The following is a 19,077-nucleotide window of genomic DNA, read 5'->3' as shown; positions in this document are numbered from 1 at the left end:
GTTAATTGAAATAAATTATCAAACTCAAATTCTAATAAATATAATATTTAAGGATAAAGTTAAAAAAAAATCAATAATTAAAATATAAAATGCTTGAATGATAACAAAAAGCATGGTAACAAAAAAGATTTTCCACTCCATAGTGAAAGAAGTGAAAGAAATTAGGTTCATTGTTTTCTATTTGCACACAGAGAGTTGTTAGCTTGCTTGTTTTTCAAGGGAAGAAAAACACGAGAAGTTCTAAACTTCAACTAAAACATACCTTTTCATAAAAAAGCAAACCCTTTTTTTTTCTTCTTTAGCCAAATTAGGTGCGCACAAATACAAAAGCTACCAGTTGATCACATGCCCATCCTCGTAAAAACGTATAAAGGTCAAACAATCACCAACTCACATGCATTTCCTGGAAAATTTGTTGATAATGCTAGGGTCTGAGGTAATATTTAACAGATGGCATCGATGAGCACTCCCTATTCTCATTCAGTGCATGTGTCCGTTCCAATTTAGAAAAAGGAAGAAGGTGGTAACTGCTCGATCACGAGCTCAAGCAGCAGTCTTTGCCATTTTCCTCCCTGCATTCTTAAAACCATTTCTTCCCTTTACTCATAGATCCGAGACCATCAAAACACCAATCGATCGATTGCAAACATCCAAGGCTACAAACGCAGGTAAGGAGATAAAAGTGCAGGCTGGTAAGGAAATATTGGATGAAAGAATCAGGCAGAAAACCACACATGCTTTTGCAATCTAGACATTTTAATAAAGTTAGGCATTTATACACAGGTTACCTATCTCAAAACACCATTCTTCAATGGCCAAGAGATAGCTATAAAACTGTTCAGTGCACCAGAAGGAAGAGTTACCTAAATCTAAGATACAGTGATTTGTGCATGAAGTGTTAGCACACCGGGCAGCCCATCTAACAGAAATCATTTCCTCCTTTCTGTACAGCTTCCCGAACCTTGAGTAAATCAACTACCGGGTTTCCATTTATGTACACATCCCACCAAATGTAGCCTGCAAATAGAGGAGCTTCCTCTTGTTCCATAGCAATCAGTTCCCATTCCTCTAAAACCCATTATATCCACCACCATCTATCAGCACTCATTCTTTTACCTATATACAAAAGCACCTAGTCTAATAATTACAAATTCTAAATTTATGTACCAGTGATGGCTACGAGAGGTGGAATGATCCTTGACCCTCTGTTATGGCATACAGAAGTTTCTCTTTCATCTTGTCCTGCAAAAATATAAGCATAAAAAAACTTGTATATTCATAGTCCACAGAGAAGATAGAGAGGCAATAAATGTTACTTTCGACGAGTAAGGTGGCAACTTCAGATAATTGGCACAAGTCATCACACTGGGAAGGTCCGCATCCGCACAGTTGCTACAATGCTGTTGAGAGCACAAGGAGGATAAGTGACCGAATCATTACTACAGTTTATGAAAAGGAAGGGTGCATCAGTTCCACAGACCTTCCGGACAATGGTCAATTTTGGATTCAGAGATGCCAAGCCTCCTGTAGGTAGCCGAGGTGCCCCGGTTACAAACTGTAGAAATGATCGTAGTTGTTCGTATTCGAATTCCTTTATGATTTCCAGTAACTGCAATTCCATAATGAATGAGCAATATTTGGGAGGAACAAGACGAACCCCTAAGCTTTCTGGCTAACTAATGTTATTTAAGAGCGAGGGAGGGAGGGAGAGAGAGAGCACCAACATTAACAACAGGAGGGCTGCTAGCAGTGTATCCATGATCAAACTTGATATGGTCCAAAAGCTCATTGAACTGCTCCAAAGTAAATGATATATAGACAAATAAAAATCATATGATCAGTATTCCTCAGTAAAGACTAGATCAATCAAGTGTTAAAAATACATACAGCCCAAAATTCACGTTCTCCACATAGCAAACGCTCAAGTTCCTCCTCGGTGAAAATCATAAGATGTTTAATAGGAAAAACCTGGAAATTTAAAGTAAGACTTTTAAGTCAGTAACTAGTAAACAAAATAAATTGAAATTGAAATCATAAATTGGATAATCATAGCAACTGAAGGAGATGAGAATTAAGAGAATCAGAATAAGATTAGCAATCCTAGGACAATACATCTCTGCACAAAGAGGGAATAAGTAGAATTATTATTATTATTATTGCGTGATAAAACTATAATGACTCAAAGGAAACCAGGAGATTGAGGCTATAAACTAGCCACCCAAACATTGCTGAGTTCCCTTCAAAACACTCCTAGGATAATATAAAGAAGAGATAAAAACACCATTCTGAACTCTTATTTCAAATCATTCCAGGGACAATACATGCTGTACTCCAAGGGGTAATATATAAAAGAATCAAACCCCTATTCTCTTCAGGGAATCCTCTCACTATTCTTAAGGAGTTACTGAAATAACAACCATAATGCATGAAATAACAGACCTGGTTAAATCCAGACTTGAATGCTTCAACTTGTCTGGAAATTCCTGTGTGTATAGTAGCATCCACAATGCAAGAAACATAAGCATCCAAGTTAACCATATTCACCTACATTCATAACATGAATGAAGTGTTATCATTTTGAACCCAGTGCATTAATAAGTTAATATCTGTGGAGAAATGTATGACATCACATTCAAGAATGCCTTACAATTTTGTGATCTTCATCAAAACTAAGTACGTAATCAGGATACCCAGGAAGAGTAAAGTCAAGATAAAGATCCTCGATTTTGGTGTTCCAAAAGCATGCATCTAGAGCAGAAGATGAGTTTTCTCCAAAGGCTGATCCCATATTTTTTTTCCTGTTGACAAGAGCCTGGAACTCTAGCAATGTCCTACCAAGCTCAGGATCAAAGGACTGGATGTCATACAAATTAAGTTCCTACACCCCCAAAGGGAATCAAATTAGTTAATACTGGGTAGTATACAGAGTCAACAATTAATGAGAAGCTTTCGTGGAGCCATTGATACTCCCAAGAAGTCCATAACCAAAGAATACCTGCTGAAGAATAAGCTTATAGAAGGCTTTAGAGAATGGTAGATCCATCACCCTCCCATCTTGAAGAGCCTTGGCTACAATTTGTCCCAGAAGGAAAAACTTTTTAACAACTTCAGGAAACTGTGCCGCATCAGATGCATCCACTGAAGACGGCCATGGGCGAGGAAAAAGTCCAAATGAAGAGTTCACAATTCCAGAGTATTCAGCCTGCAGGGTCTCGCTGGTGGTAAATGAAATATGATCCTGCCTCCACATACCAAGGCCAGACTTCTGAAACTCACGACTAACCAGAGTATAAAATTCCAAGGTTGGACCGAGACCAGTACCAACTTCTTCATTATATTCCACTTCAATAGGTGCTTTAACATGAGCATAACTATCCATCATCTGGGCAGCAGACTCCAGAACTCGGTCACGCAAAACTAGGAATTTCTTACGGGACAAACTGCCAGCACCTGGTAGTCCGTCCCTTGAGACACCTGAATTATTATGTGATGATGGCTGTGGTTGAACTTGCTGACGGCCGAATGCTGACAACCGGAAATATTTACATCTAGCCTCAAAGCTAAACAAAAAGGAGCATGAATCCATGAGCTGATTGCACCATACAGGCATGCCACCTATGGACACAGCCAGAGAATCCCGCATCTGTTGCTCCAATTTCTCGGTCAACTTACAGCTCACAAATTCATTTTGTGATACTGGGCGAACTGCTACCTTTAAATAACCCAAATTGTCAATCAGCCCTTCAGCAAATGCATGGATTCTTTCACGAGACATCAGATGAAATATAAACCTGTTTAAACCTTCTAAACTTTTAAGCAGAAACAATACATCATTAGTAGGACTATACTTATCCAGGTCAGAAGTGAGTTCGCCATTAAACAAGCTTGAGAAAAATGCAGGATGCTGCATATAAGCCCCAACTTGATCTAACATAGAGGAATTTTGAGCTGAACTAGAATGATCTGGAGGACTATCATCTTTAGGGTCCCCAACTATTCCGTAAGTCAAGGTGTGTACTTGAGTCCACAGCTTTGCAGTGCTGTTAATTTCACGGTCTGCTTTAACTTTTTGCTGGAGAATTGCCTGGTAAAGAGTCAAAGTTTGGTCCAGCCGCTGCCCTTCTAGGTAAAATACCAGTTTCGGCAGAGCATCTCCATTGCTACAGGACATAGGACAATGACTTTTTGTAGTGACATCAGCACATGAAGGAGACTGCACTATTTTCTCCACTGAGACCTGGAATATAAGCATCATACAATGAGGGCCAGCAAACAATCTTTGAGCTAATAACAGAACCAGACCTTGAATAAAGTAAAAAGCAGGCCATAAGCAAGTTGAAGCAACAATAGTACAACCACAATCAAATTAAGCAGCTTGCATTTCATTTGCAATTACACGAACAGTTGGATACACAACATAAAACATTAAAGCATATTTATATGTACATAAATCACCAGGAAAATCAGGACTGGCATATACAACCACAACCAACCAATCAGTAGAGAAAACCCTGCTTTTACCTGAGTTATGTGAATTTTATATCACCTGATAAGGTGTAATTGCAAAGGAAAAATTTACTTACATTATGAGTAGTATTTGAGGATGTTGTTTCATCAGGATTTCTCTGCAACAAATTTACATCTGGTTCCAGTGGAGACTGAGATAGGTTAGCTTCATCTTCCTGCAAAAGCAAAGGAAATGATGATTACAAAATTCTCCAAATCCACATAAACAGATAGCGAAAGAGGGAAAGAAAATGATCCAGAGGACTCATTTATTCAAAAAACCCATTAATTAACCACTAGATAAGGACCTGCATTACAGGCATATCAGTAGCAATACTATCAGACTCCATGAGTCCTGAACTTTCCCCTTGACTGGAGTTTGCAGTTGATGGTGATTTGAACTGTGCATTTTCTGCTGACAACGCGCCTTCCATAGCTTGAGCAGCTGATTCTATTTGCTCTGTTCCTTTTATTCTAACTTTAGGCGATAAAAATCCTTCAATGGCATCCACAGAAGAAAGAGGGTCTACTGTCACAACATCTTCAGAGTAGTCGCAGAGGCATGTCTCACCCTTTCCCCTGACAAAACGTACTCTTAGGCACGGATAAGATGTGCAATGTCCAGTAGGAATGATTGCAAACGAGGATCTTTGCTTGGATGCATGGCTCAAAATAACAGGGAAATTCTCCAAAGAAGATAATGCACCTTGCAATTTCTGTATTAAAACTGATAAAGGAAACTCTACAGATAGGTCTGGGGAAGATAAAAGTAGCCTTGCAAACCCCTCAAATCTTTTCTCTATTACGTCGCAATCATCCAATGTACCCTGAGGCTCCACCTTTTCTCTCAGATATTTGCCATTGGACAAGTAATTCACTAATATCTTCACAATCCCACTTTCAATGAATTCAAAAGTAGACACAGGTTCTCTTCCATCAAGCTTTTCAATGATTTGACGCAACACACAATAACATTTCTCCTCATCCTGAGTGCAAGAGCCACTATTGCCAGGCATATTCATCAAATCACTCAATTCAGCTGAAAGAGCCCTAAGCTTCTGAAGGATATCTGTCAATCCTTTCTCAGAGTTGCATAATTCTGATGCAAAGCAACTAGTTCTGATGTGCTTTGCAAGATTTTGAACACTGTCCTTTTCAAGCTTGCATGTTCCTCTTTCTGTAGTTGAAAGAGACTGACCAGTATCAAAAGCATAACATAAACATCTCATGACTACTTTTGAGGAAGATTTTAGACCAGCATCGATTGGAAGCTGAATGCCACTGCACACCGGGAACATCAATTGAGAACATTTTTCTGACACGAGAAGGGCATCAATGGCAAAAAAGACACCTTCCTTGATGAAAGCGTTCACAAAAACATCTGGAAGCTTTTGGAGAATTGTCTCGGCAATTTGCAGGGCTAACATCAGCACATGGTGATCCTTACGGGTAAGAACTCCAGCCAAAAAACTGCCAAATAATCCACGGAATGTTATTAGCTAGATTAAAAGAGGATTAAGATTTGCCAATTAGACATGAGAAAACTCGCTTCACCTTGGAATGTTTGTATTCTTAAGCAACTCAAGAAGCATGTCAGATTTGCTGAGATAAACCAACTTGTTGATAACACATAAGCAGCCATAGCAAACATATAGATTTGCACCAGAATTAACCACCTGTTGTTAGGGTTGAAGGAACATTATAAAGGTAGACAAGGACATTCAAAGAGCCAATAAACTCTAAGCATTGAATATCAAACCTGAATCAACGAGGGAATTATATCCAATCCAAACTTCTGCAAGAGCTTAGGGTGATTAGCCAAAAATGTCTCTTTATCCAACACATGCTGTTGAACATCTTGATCTCTTGCTATAATAGGGAGAAGCACATTTAGCAACTTTAGCACTTCATGTACCTAAGGCAAGAAATAGAATGATGATGATCACACTCTTTCCAATGAGAAAAGACCAACAGTAATGTAGCAGTGGCGACAACACAAATTACAGGTCAGTGCAGACTGAGAAAGGAGTCACTAATAACATAAAAATAAACATCTGCTAGCATCTTAGATCTAGTGCTTTCAGAAAATCTGGAGAGTAGAAGTACAAAAATTTTCCTCAAGTTCAGCAGTTCTAAATTCGTACAAAAAATGAATCAGCTACCAATAGAAATCAACATCTTTCTTTCATAAAATCTTTTAACATAAATTGTTCCCAAAAAGCTTAACATTCACAAGCATCATGGTGAATACTCAAAGTTACACAGTTAAAGATGCAAACCTGGTTACCCTGCCCATCAACCACGTGAGGAGAAGACATTCCATGCGAAAGGTCATAAGTAGTTAATATGTCCTTCAAAATGCTGCTTATATTGAGCTCATACAGGGTCTCGAAGGCGACAACTGAACCAGAACAAAGTTTGACAAGAAGCCCAATCAAACCCTGCCAACCAAAATGGGAAGGGAGAGACGATTATTTGAAGAAAATAAAATATGAAGATTTATCCTCAATAGATGTGTTTGGATAAACATTCATACATTGTATACTGGCTGAGATAGTGTTGTTCGGCTGTTCAATTGCACTAGATGAGTAGCTTGATTGATTAGTCCATGCTCGCATAGTTCATCCAACATCTCTGACAACTGACTGACCCGTTCTGCTATTTTGATCAAGCAAATTGCTACATTTTCGACAAGCTGAAAATGAACATGAGAATATATGTCGACAGGTCAAAACAAATACTGAAAAACTGAACCCAGAAACACTTGAGATAGAAGAAGTTCTGAAAGGTTCATGCCTGCCTATCCTCATATTGTAGAAGATTGCATAATCTCGGAACAGCCTCCATGAATGGTGAAAAATTTTCTGATGGCAGTTTCTTGCATATGTTCACCACAGTTGAAAGTGCAACTCTCTGATAAGGACCAAAAAAATAACAAATTAATGTTAATGCTACCACACCAAAGCAAAATGCAAATAGAACCAAAATAAATGAAAGGAAAAAAAGAAGAGAGTAAATGCCATTTGATCAAAATTGTGTATTCACTTACTTGTACACTTGTAGAGAAGAAGTCTACAAAACTTAGAACTGCCATTATTGCCCCAGCTTGTAAGCATGGAAGTGGTTGATCGCGAGATATTTTCTCCAATGCTTGCAAGCACTATATGAAAACCATGTACATGATCTTAATACAAAGCATATTATACTCTCTCTTTTGCATAAAGAGATAAATAAAACCATTACTAATACTAGACAAGCTATTTACTATACCCAAAAATATACCTGTTCAGCTACATCCAAGTATTCAATGGCCATTAATCTTTGACAAATAGCAGGAATTGCATTATGCTTAACAAGAAAAACGGATGCTCGGGGGAACACATCACACAGATAAGTTAAAGCCCTTATAGCCAATAGCATTATATCTGGGTTACTCTCAAGCCTTGAAAGCATAACAAGCACCGGTGACAAAGAGTCTGCCATCGTACTTGAAAGTGAATCCTCTGTACAAAATGAAAGCACTTCACATAACTCTGTAAGAGCAGCTAACTGCCCAGAAGGCTCAGTTCCTTCAGTTAAATTAGATAGACAATCCCTCAATCTGCTATGATCACCAGAGGATCTCTGCCTCTGATACTCACGCAAACTGCTATGTCTTGGACCCTCAGAATCACAAGAGCCATATGCTGAATCCCTCTCAGGTTCTTCTTCGTCTGAATGGCTTGACGCCGACCCAGATGATGAAGTATCCATGTCAGCATCATGGGTTTCAGCATTATGATTCTCAGAATTTATTTGAGTTTGAATTGATGAGTTCGATGAACTTGGTCTAAACTCCAATGAACTACAAGCTCTCTTATCAGAGGGCAATTCATTAACCATCTCAGCTCGTTTTTGTCCACGATTTCCCATTGATTTTGTCCAGTATCTTAAAGCTTTTATCAACAAACCTTCCAAATAATACTAGACACCTACAAAGTAAAAAAAAAAAAATCTGAGAAATTCACAGGCACAAGAACCACAAAAATAGTCCACCAAAAAAAATTCACAATTTTAGTTCAAAATTACCTCAATGAAAATCACTTTTGCAAAGTCAACAAAACTTTACTATTAGATGAACAAAAGAGTAAACATTGCCATTTTTATGAAATCACAAACGCTAGAACCAAACAATCATCACAAGGAAAAAAAACACAAATCCAAATCATGTCCATCTCATCATATCCTTACACAGAGTTTGCTTTCAGTGACGACAACAAAAAGAAAAACTCACACAGCGCTATAAGAGTGAAATCATGTTAAGACAACAAAAGGAGGAAAAATATTAAAGAAGACACTGGATTTGTCCTACCTCTCTCTGTATGATAAACCAGTAACCGAATTATCATCATCAAAAAACTAAAAAAGCCACTGACTTAACAGGAAAAGAAACAAACAAAAAACTGCAATTTTACGGATGAGATAAGAAAATCAAACCATAAAAAGAAGCAAACAATTATGATCAGATGATAAATTGATCGATACTACTTAAATTTTGATGATACACATGTACATGTACCTAATGATAATTGTTGCTGTTGTTGTAGATGTTGATAGGCCTTCGAGAGAATCGAAGACCTAGACGGAATCTAATCTAGGGTTTTATTCTTTTTGTTTTAATTTTAGAAGGATTGTTTTTCTTTTTTCGCCGATGGTTTCTGGTGATGGTGATAATGATGATAGGAACAGGGGCGATAGTCTTCTATCAAGTGTTTGGGCATGCCTTTGAGAAAGGAGATATATAAAACACTAGCGTGTATGCAGATGGTAGATTGTAATTAAGTTTCCACCACTGCTAAGATACTGTAAGCTGCATTTAAATTGATGGCGTGTCTTTTGAATCAACCATTCATTGATAATCGTCTTTGATAGATCTGGACGGTTTGACTGATCATCTTTCAATGACTTCTCATGGACATTTAATTTAAGCCAGCTGCATTGTTTTTTTCTTTTATAATCGGTGTCGAATCAAAATTATACGTGAAATTTATTTCAATTCCTGTATAATTTTTATTTTTAAAATAAAATATTAAAATATATCATTAAATTTAATTCTACGGTCTCAATTATTTTATTATTAATTTAAAAATCAAATATTAAAAAATCACAAAATCAGACGTGGATTCCTGTATAATTTTTATTTTTGAAATAAAATATTAAAATACATAACTAAATTTAATTATATTATTTAAAATATAAATCAACTAACAATCTTAATTATTTTATTTTTAATTCAGAGATCAAATATTACAAGTTAAAAAATCACAAAATCATATCTGTTATAGAGATATTTAGAAAAATGGTAATAGTTGTTTTCAAAAATATTTTTAACTTAAAAATATATTAAAATAATATTTTTTATTTTTAAAAAATTATTTTTAACATACACATTAACTTAAAATTTAATTTAAAAAAAAGTAAAAATTTAATTTTTTAAAAAATACTATATGAAATACAAAACAACGGCTATCCACGGTTTAAAAGAAATCCGTGATGGCTTCACGGAGAAATTTATTCCGTTTGTTGTTTCTAGAGAGTGCCCCAGAAGATGGTTTATTTTTCTTACTCCAACGTTGCGCTCCCAACCCAGCCGAGGTAGACCCTACCGAGGAACATTGGAGGGGGATTTTTTATCACTTTAAAGGTCTTGAATTTATCTTGCTTATTTTCAGGGGAAAAAAATTCATTTTCCGGTTTAAGAGATACGTTTGCTTTCGCACCTAGTTGAGTTAATCATAGATTGTGAATGGTGAGCAAACAAAACCAGAGAGTATAATTGACGAAGGCCTAAGCCATCACCGAGTTATCTTCACTGCCTTGAATAATAGACCTCTAGCCCGGTGGTTAGGGGAAAGAAAGTTCTCTCATCTCAGGCAAGCCCACCGCTCCTGCCAGCTCGTATGTTGCCAAACCTCGTTCCTTACCTCTTTGGCGAGTTGCTTGTCTCCGGTAAGAAAGCTTTCAGATGGTTCGATCTGGTTGATCTGGTCTCCATTGGTTCGAGTTGCTAAACAGCCCTGTTAACAAAAACCTAAAGGAGATCACTAAAACACTGTGGAACAAGATAAAAAACATTGCGCCCTTCTCAGTAAAAACCTATGGCCTTGTTCATGGGGGTGATATGATCTTTTTTACATGACTATTATTATCAAATTGGTTTTGAAGAATCTATCTTTTCATATATTTTCAGCATAATTATTGAAGTAACTTTAAAAGTAAAAAGAAAAAAATATTAAATTGGTATTAAGGAACTTCTTCTTCTTCTTTTTTCAATCATAGTAAAATAACAAAATTATTTTTAAAATAAAAAATAATTAATCTAGTAAATAAAGACTTTCTTATATTCACCTTCGTATTTCGAATATAATTAAGTTTTTTTAAAAAATAATTTGATATTTTAATAAATATAAAATATTATTAAAAATTATACAGCATGAGTGGGTGGGGACAGAAGCGCTATTCGAGCAATGTGTGAGGTGTTTTTTGATAACCGAACTGTAGCTTATACGATAGTGTTTAAATCGTCTTAACACCCCCTTTATTTTTGGGTAATGCGTGTGGCCTACGAATCTCTAGATTAACATCGACAACCTTTTTTTCCATTATTTTCTCTCTCCCTCCTGCTTCTACCCCTTTATTTTTTTCAAATCAGTAATTCAATTTATTTTTCCTTTAAATTTGATCTATGTTCTTTTTATTATTATTTGTTTTATTTAAAATAATTTATAAAATTAGAATTGTTTTTCAATTTCATCATTCTTCAATTTTTTCATCTATCATATTTAATCCTCATTCTTTTGATTGTAATTTTTTTATCCTTATCTTGATTTATTTTATTTTTAACTTCATCTATCATTATTTTATTTCATTTAATTTTTATATCAGATTCGGTCCTTATTTTTATAATTGCTATTTTTTTGTTTTTTTTATCATTTTCATTATTTATTTTATATTTCAATTTTATCTCTTATTGTTTTATCTTATTTAATTTTTATACCAGATTTGATCTTTATTTTTCTTGTTATGAATTGTTTTTTTTTTTAATTTTAGATGATTAAGAATTTTGCTTCATGATTTTTCTAGGTTTTTTTTCTATAGAGTATTCCAATCTAATAACTCAAGTCACATGTTTTGAAGATTAACTTGATTTAACTTTAATCTATTTTTTAAATTGTTTTTTTTATAATTTTATGTTTTACCATTAGATTATGGGTTCTTCAGCTTCATGAATTAAAGAATTGAAAAGATGGAGCGATGATGAAATAACATACATTGAGCTTGTTGATTCAAGCTTATGTTAGGAATTAGAATAATACAACACAGCTTTTACTTTAGGAAGGGCATTTTTACTTTTGAAGTGCGCTGCACCTCACCAGTAGACCCAGCCCTGAATGAAACAACCAAAGCCGAAGCTGTTTTGGTCCTACGTAGAGAGGAAGTCGGCAACCAGATTTGGTGCTAAGCCGTCGGCACGCAAAAGCAATGGTTACCTTCTCCCACTTCGCTTGCTGACTCCTTGTCACTCCCCTAGGAACCAAGGCCCTAGCTTCTAGTCCTGTTGGATCATCCAGGCTTGCCCGCAGAACAGGACTTCGGCAAGGACATATGACACACATTCATGGCATCAATGAAAAACCGTCACCATTCAGGATCGAAGGAAATCCACCAGTACGCTGTACAAGCATGACACCACACGGCGGAGCTTTCTCTGGCTATTAATGAATCAGAATCGTTTGAATCCTCTGGCAGAGAAGGGCATGCAGAGATGAACACAGCAGAGTTTCACCGCAAGTAAGGCCGTGATGTGTGGTAAGAATAAATCGACCTAAATCAAAACAAAATGCTTTGGAACCACATGCGGGGCCAGGATTCAAGTCTAGTGCATAACACAACAGCTCTTGCACCATCACAAGATAGCGGCAGCTCAAGAAATTGGATCGAATATCACGTCAGCTGGAAAGCACTCAGAATTAATTAACCATTAAACCACCCTTCTGATGTCCCTACGCCCCAATTGTCTAAACAAATATGTGGTAGAAAAAGAAGTTTCCTGATTAGTTTAATATCTTCTAATATAAGATATCAAAGGAAAGTATAAACACAAAGGACAAAGGAAAAACAAGAAGAGGGTTTAAGTCATTTCAACTAAAAACTACATATCATTTGAGGCCATTCATCCTCGCATTTTTTTCTTCCAGCTTGTGGTAAAAATAAAGAAAACAGAAACATGAGCAGTTTTTCTAAGATCAGGGCTTTACTTTCACATCAAACAGATTATAGTATAAGATAGGATATTGGGATGAATAAAATCACTGCATCGATTAAGAGATGCCCAGTATACAGAGCAATTCATGAACACAAGAACAGAGTCGCGTACTGAGTAGTGCCCAGTCTAAAATCAAAGCACGCAAGTTACTAATCCTCCCAACATTTACAGTGCTTCAGGAGTCATTCTACACCAACTGATACCCAAATTACACATAATTTACAAGAAAAATAAGCCAGGATACAACTGAATCAAACCACTCGAGCTGTCAGCGTTTACAGATATTCATGTTTGGTGTCATTACCCAAATTATTTATCCCCTTTTCAGGATATTTTCTAAAAATAAAATAAAAAACAAAAAGATATCACAAAAAATATTCTTAACGTATTCGTGTTATTTTTGTGATTTTCAATGTGTTTTTGAAAAATTTTAAAATTTAAAAATATGCTTTCAACAAGTTCAATTATTAACATGTCCATTCTAAAATCCTCCTCGATAATTTTTTCTTCTGAAATTGATAATGATGTTGTCTTAAAAAAAAGTAAAATGAACAAAAAAAACCAAAAATACAAAGAAAAAAAAATAAAGAACCAAAATAAAATACAGCTGCTTGAAATCCAAGCAATTAAAGGGAAGAGATAAAAATGTCAGCCTATAAATACTAGTGGAATCTTGCAAGAAAACAAAGGAGGGGAAGGCAACCATTTTGATGAAAAAAATCTCTACCCTCTGTCTTATTCCCCCCTTCTAAAAACAACACTAAAAACCCCTAGCCTCTTTTTTCCCACAGGAAAAAAAAAAGAAAAAAAAAAAAGAAAAGAGAGAGAGACCAGCCGACTCTCTCATTTAGACAGCTGTTTTTATTAACAAAGTAAAGAGGTGGACCTAACTCCCTATCTTCCCAACGCAGTGCAATCCCTCTCTCCCCATTCTCACTTTGAGACCACATGAAAAAAAAAAAAATCTAAGTTTGATTTGAGTTTGATTTTGCTTAAACTTTGTACTTGAATTTTGCTTTAGGTTTGTGTTTGATTTTGAAAAGTATAACTACTATAAAATTAATAAATACAAACAAAAATACTGACGGAATATTTCTGTCAGTAAATTACAGTGAATTTTACCGACGGAAATATTATGTCGGTATATACCAAGGAAATTACAGTGGGAAAAGAAAGAATTAAAAAAATCTAAAAGATACGATGACGTGTCTTTATACCGACGGTATTAATACTATCAGTAAAATCCGTTCGTAAACTAGTTGGTAAATTGTTCACTTCTTCCTGGCACTGTTACTCATGTCAATTACAAAGAGAATCACCAAATCATTCATTCCGTTGGTATTTTTCAAAGAGCTATGGAATCATTCACTTCTCAATTGCACTGTTAATTACTATTCTTTACAGATGAAATCACCAACATATTGAAAAGTCGTTGGTGTTATTTGGCAAGTTTCTGAAATTTTTTGATTAAATTAAAAATCTAAATTAAATATTACAGACAAAATCACCGACGAATTGAAAAGTTGTCGGTGATATTTAGTAATTTTTGAAATTTTTTTATTAAATTGAAAATTTAAATTAAATATTACAGACGAAATCATCGACAGAATGGTTAAAAACATTCATATTTAATTATCCGTCAGTAAAACTTTCAGTAAAATGCCCCAATAAAAAGACTAGAATCTCTCATTTCACAACAGACGAGCATCTTCTTCTTCTTCTTCCTTTATGTAAAAAACATAAACATCCCTTTCTTTTTTTCTATTCTCTTCTCTCCTTAACTCTTTCTCTTCTCCTCTACGCTCGGGTATGTCTTCTTCTCTTTTTTTTCTTTTCTCTTCTTAGTATTTTTTTAATTAACATACTTTATGAATTTTAACATACTTTATTAAATTGAAAATTTAAATTAAATATTACAGACAAAATCATCGACAGAATGGTTAAAAACATTCATATTTAATTATCCGTCAGTAAAACTTTCAGTAAAATGCCCCAATAAAAAGACTATAATCTCTCATTTCACAACAGACGAGCATCTTCTTCTTCTTCTTCCTTTATGTAAAAAACATAAACGTCCCTTTTTTTTTTCTCTTCTCTTCTCTTCTCTCCTTAACTCCTTCTCTTCTCCTCTACGCTCGAGTATGTCTTCTTCTCTTTTTTATCTTTTCTCTTCTCAGTATTTTTTTAATTAACATACTTTATGAATTTATTTTTTTCTCTTCTCAGCTTCACTTGCAACTATATTAAGGTAAGATTTTTTCTTTTTTCTTCTTTTTTTGTGTTGTTTTTGCATTATATTTTTCATATGAAATTATTTTTAGTTGATTTATTTATTTGTTGTTGTTGTTTATTTTTTGTGTTATTTGTTTGTTGCAAATTTGTTTGAGTTGATTTTCTTCTTCTTTTTTCCAAGCAACTCAATTATGAGTATTATGGAGTGTTAATTTATATTAATTCAATTATTTTCTAGTTTTGTTAAATAGACTTTTTTAAAAAATATTTTTAAATAATAACAGATAGAATTGCATATGATATTTTTGTCGGTTGTATGACAAGTTTCCCGAGAGAAATACTGATAGAATGAAGTAGATAATTTTTTTAGCGTGCCTTTTTTGTTAGTACATCTATCGTTAATAATATTTTTTTATTGCCGACTGACTTACCGACAAACCAAAAATTATCAACAAAAGTTTTACCAATAAAGCATTTACATCTGTGATTCTATCGGTAATTAATCGCTGACAAAATAATAGTATAAATACCAATAAAAAATTCCGTTTGTAAATATAAGAATTGTGGTAGTGTATAATTGTTGTGTATGTTGTGCATATTGTGATGAGATGGTGGTAATTTGAGTTTGAATTTGGGTTGTTGAGTTTGAACGTGAAAAGTTGAAGTGTTGAGTTTGTTGTATGATTTAAAGAAGGGTTTTGGAATTGGTTTTGGGGCCAAAGCCTATTTTCTTTTGCCATCTCAATAGGTATAATGTCCATTTTCAAATTTAACTCAAAATTATTTGAGGTAAATGTACTTATAACAAGATGTTATCTTAAATGTTAAAAAATTAATAATATAGTTCTTGGGTTTTCAAAATTGCAATTCAAATATATTTACTGATCTCAAAGTCAAGAATATTAATTTTTGAACAATATTCACTAATGTTAAAATTAGAAATATTTTTAGATAATATTCATTAATGCTAGTCAAGAATATTAGTATTTATCAATGCCAAAATTAAGAATATTTTTATCTCAATATTCACTGACTTCAAAGTCAGGGAATACAGGTTTTTCCTATATAGTACTTACTAATACTAGAGTTGAAAGTATTTTTAGTTAAATACTTATTGATGTCAAAGTCATGAATATAATAGGCAGATTATCAATAATATAGCATAACAAATCCTTGACAATTTAAAACAAAACCAAACTTATCTCAGATATGATATTTTAGAAATGATAATATATTTTTTTAACATAGCATGTCTCGTAACATAGAATTTTTATTGAATAAGATCAAATTGGCATGCCTGAAACTTCCAGTTGCCTCTAATCACATTATATTTTGGTATACTTTTACTGAACAGAAAAGATTTAAGATGAAATAAGCCCATCTCTTATTATGCCTCAAATAATTAGAACCATACACCCTTTTAATCTCTATTAATTAGCCTCTACAGTTGTATAATTGCACTGTCTACATATCTCATTGCTGCACTAACTATAGATTTAGAAAACAGTACTCATCAGTTATCCATAAATTTAATGATAGAAAGCCTTCTACAGATAAGCACAAACAATTTCTCAGGTGCCCAGATGCAAATTTACAAGGGTGGTTCATGTATCCAACCTAGCTAGCTTAATTTACTAGCCATGATAAAGCAACCTTGACCATCAAAAAACAAAAGGAAGAAAGAAGGAAAAATAAAACTATTCCTTTTTAAAATAAAATTGCGTTCCTCAAGCATGATTTTGTGCTCCCATTAATGTCTAGATAAGCAGGAATATTCCAACGATGATTAGCACTCTGTGGATGTGTGTGTGTGTGTGTGTGTGAGAGAGAGAGAGAGAGAGAGAGAGGGAGGGAGGGAGGGAGGGAGGGAGCGCTTGCTCGATAATATGCATACCTAATTAACACCTTGTGAGAAATAACCTTTGATGAGAAATCTGCAAGATTTATATGCCAAATATCCAAAGATAACGATTGTGATAGGGTTGCTTTTTAGTACTGTCATATAAAGACGAGGTAATGGATTGACTAAAAATAAGAAATAGCATCAACATAAAACACATGCATATTTGGAATAGGTTAACCATCATTTTAAGCATATGTATCTCTGGCTTTTACGGATTCCTAGTATCACACTCTCAAACACACCGCATTTGATAATTTATATAAATTAATGATACTAAAATTAAAATTAAAAAAAAATTATATGAAATAAAAAATTATCCATTACACTGGCAGAAAAGTTGTTCATTAATGAACATAACATATTTTCATCGAATAAATAAATAAGGGATAGAACACTTTTCACTACAAACTAGCTAGTTATTTGTTTTAAGATAAGACCTAGCCCATTATTTTTTGTGCTCCCCTCATAGAAATATTTACCATCCAATAATTTTATCAATGCACTATTTATTTCTACACATTAATAAGGTTTTATTCATATAATTTGTTCTAGAAGTATTAGTTTGAAATACAATAATCCTTTTTTAGGAATAATTATAAACAAAACCCACAATAATCAAACTTCTTTTTTATCGAATAGAATAATTCGACACACAGAACAATTAATTTTATCACCAAAATATGGCTATAATTTCCCATTACATCTTTTTTACATCTTTTTTATTGATGTTTTCAAGTGAATTTCTCTCTCCATACTATAATTCAGGAACTAAAAAAAAATAGAGAAAATAAACTTCTAGATTAAAATAGAAATTATCGCCAATACGGGGTAAGTCATATATTTACTCAGTTTTTTATAATTTTTACCGTAATCCAAAGCCTAATTTCTTTTAATTGGGCTATACAATGGTTGGATTGAAAGAAAAATAAGTTTGAAAATAATATATATATTCAGTTCTTTCATTATTCATGTAAGCAGAGAAACCGAACTTATGTTTTAGCTGTTTTGTTAACTTGAAAAAAATGAAAAATTATAAATATTAAAAACCATGCATATAAACATAAACAGATGAAGGTATGGATGTTAAATAGGCTGGAGGTTACTATACATGCCTCTTCATCTGTTATCACAGGGAAAAATCTGCTTCCATGTCCACTTCTCTCGATGAGAATACATGCAAATCTCCATTGACATCCATTAACAGGGAGAACAGACCCTTTGACCGCGTAAAGCCTAACTCGCCAACATGCTTTGACAGGAATTTTAGCCATTGAATCTGTCCTGTAACCAAGCATTCAGGTAGTTCTGATGAAAAATTATAATTTCGGATAATTATCTGATTTTTTTTCCCTTTACCTCCCGAAAGGGCCGATACATTTTTCTTTTGCTTGAATTCTTTGTCCAATTAAGCAATTTTGAGTAAGCCGAATTTTTACCCATCACCCCCATTAACTCTTTTTTTAAAAAAAACTAAAATACTAAAAGAAAATACACCTAACTAGCCAATTTTAAAGGTCCAAAAAGAATTACAATCCCAATATTTAAGTAGTTAATTTTAATGAAATGCAATTGCAAATCCTTCTCTTTGTTTTTAGAATGTTAGACATTTATCTGTGATTAAGTTTTAGTTTCACAATTTTATCCCTGTTAAATCCGATTCGATAGCCTATGATTTTCAAAGAAAGCAGGTAGGACCGGGATATAAGATGATGTGATGGATATAGTACGTATAATCCCTCCATGCACTTGCCAAGAACTGCTCATTATTGCTGCACCCCACATCTGCCATTGCAAAACAACTTTGACCACTGACCTGATACGGCACCAAACGAAGGCAGCAGGTAGGTGCCACCGTGATCAGATCGAATCAGACGACCCGAGGCTTGAAAGAGGCAATGGGGTTCTGATGTCTTGTAAAGAAGGAACAACCCGACAAAAACTCTGTTGACAATCCGAAGCAAGGCGCATGATTATCGCTTACTCCTAGCGTGCAAAGATGGATGGTCCACCTATTCTTAAACGTGGATTATAAGACTGCTTGGCCAACCTCGTAACATGCCAAGGCATTTGTCGGGATTTATACCCGAGCCCTATAACTGAGGCCTCATTTTCCAGACATTGATGGAAGATA

At 34.4% G+C, this 19,077-nt stretch overlaps 1 protein-coding gene across 4 annotated transcripts; it reads right to left on the bottom strand.

Annotated features, from left to right (window-relative positions):
• Nucleotides 1–735: 735 nt before the first annotated feature.
• On the bottom strand, nucleotides 736–9,304 carry LOC133689792 (E3 ubiquitin-protein ligase UPL4-like). 4 transcript variants are annotated; one of them, XM_062109836.1, is made up of 19 exons: nucleotides 9,065–9,304; nucleotides 7,789–8,477; nucleotides 7,556–7,666; nucleotides 7,303–7,419; nucleotides 7,043–7,201; nucleotides 6,786–6,947; nucleotides 6,266–6,421; nucleotides 6,061–6,182; nucleotides 4,815–5,976; nucleotides 4,584–4,682; nucleotides 2,996–4,237; nucleotides 2,648–2,878; nucleotides 2,440–2,544; nucleotides 1,888–1,968; nucleotides 1,725–1,793; nucleotides 1,481–1,609; nucleotides 1,317–1,400; nucleotides 1,168–1,242; nucleotides 736–1,068 (listed from the first exon to the last, which is right to left on the bottom strand). In XM_062109836.1, the coding sequence occupies exons 2-18, from the start codon at nucleotides 8,416–8,418 to the stop codon at nucleotides 1,177–1,179; spliced, it is 4,725 nt and encodes a 1,574-aa protein (XP_061965820.1). In that variant the 5' UTR covers nucleotides 8,419–8,477; nucleotides 9,065–9,304; the 3' UTR covers nucleotides 736–1,068; nucleotides 1,168–1,176. The 4 variants fall into 4 exon arrangements, with proteins under 4 accessions (XP_061965820.1, XP_061965821.1, XP_061965819.1 ...); XM_062109837.1 differs by having other exon boundaries at nucleotides 736–1,242; nucleotides 4,824–5,976; XM_062109835.1 differs by having other exon boundaries at nucleotides 736–1,242; nucleotides 9,065–9,303.
• Between the last annotated feature and the right edge of the window lie 9,773 nt (nucleotides 9,305–19,077).

Source organism: Populus nigra, chromosome 3 (genome assembly GCF_951802175.1).
Source record: "Populus nigra chromosome 3, ddPopNigr1.1, whole genome shotgun sequence".
Lineage (NCBI taxonomy): Eukaryota > Viridiplantae > Streptophyta > Magnoliopsida > Malpighiales > Salicaceae > Populus > Populus nigra.
The sequence above is the reverse complement of the archived record's forward strand: the minus strand, read 5'-3'. Positions and strand labels throughout refer to the sequence as shown.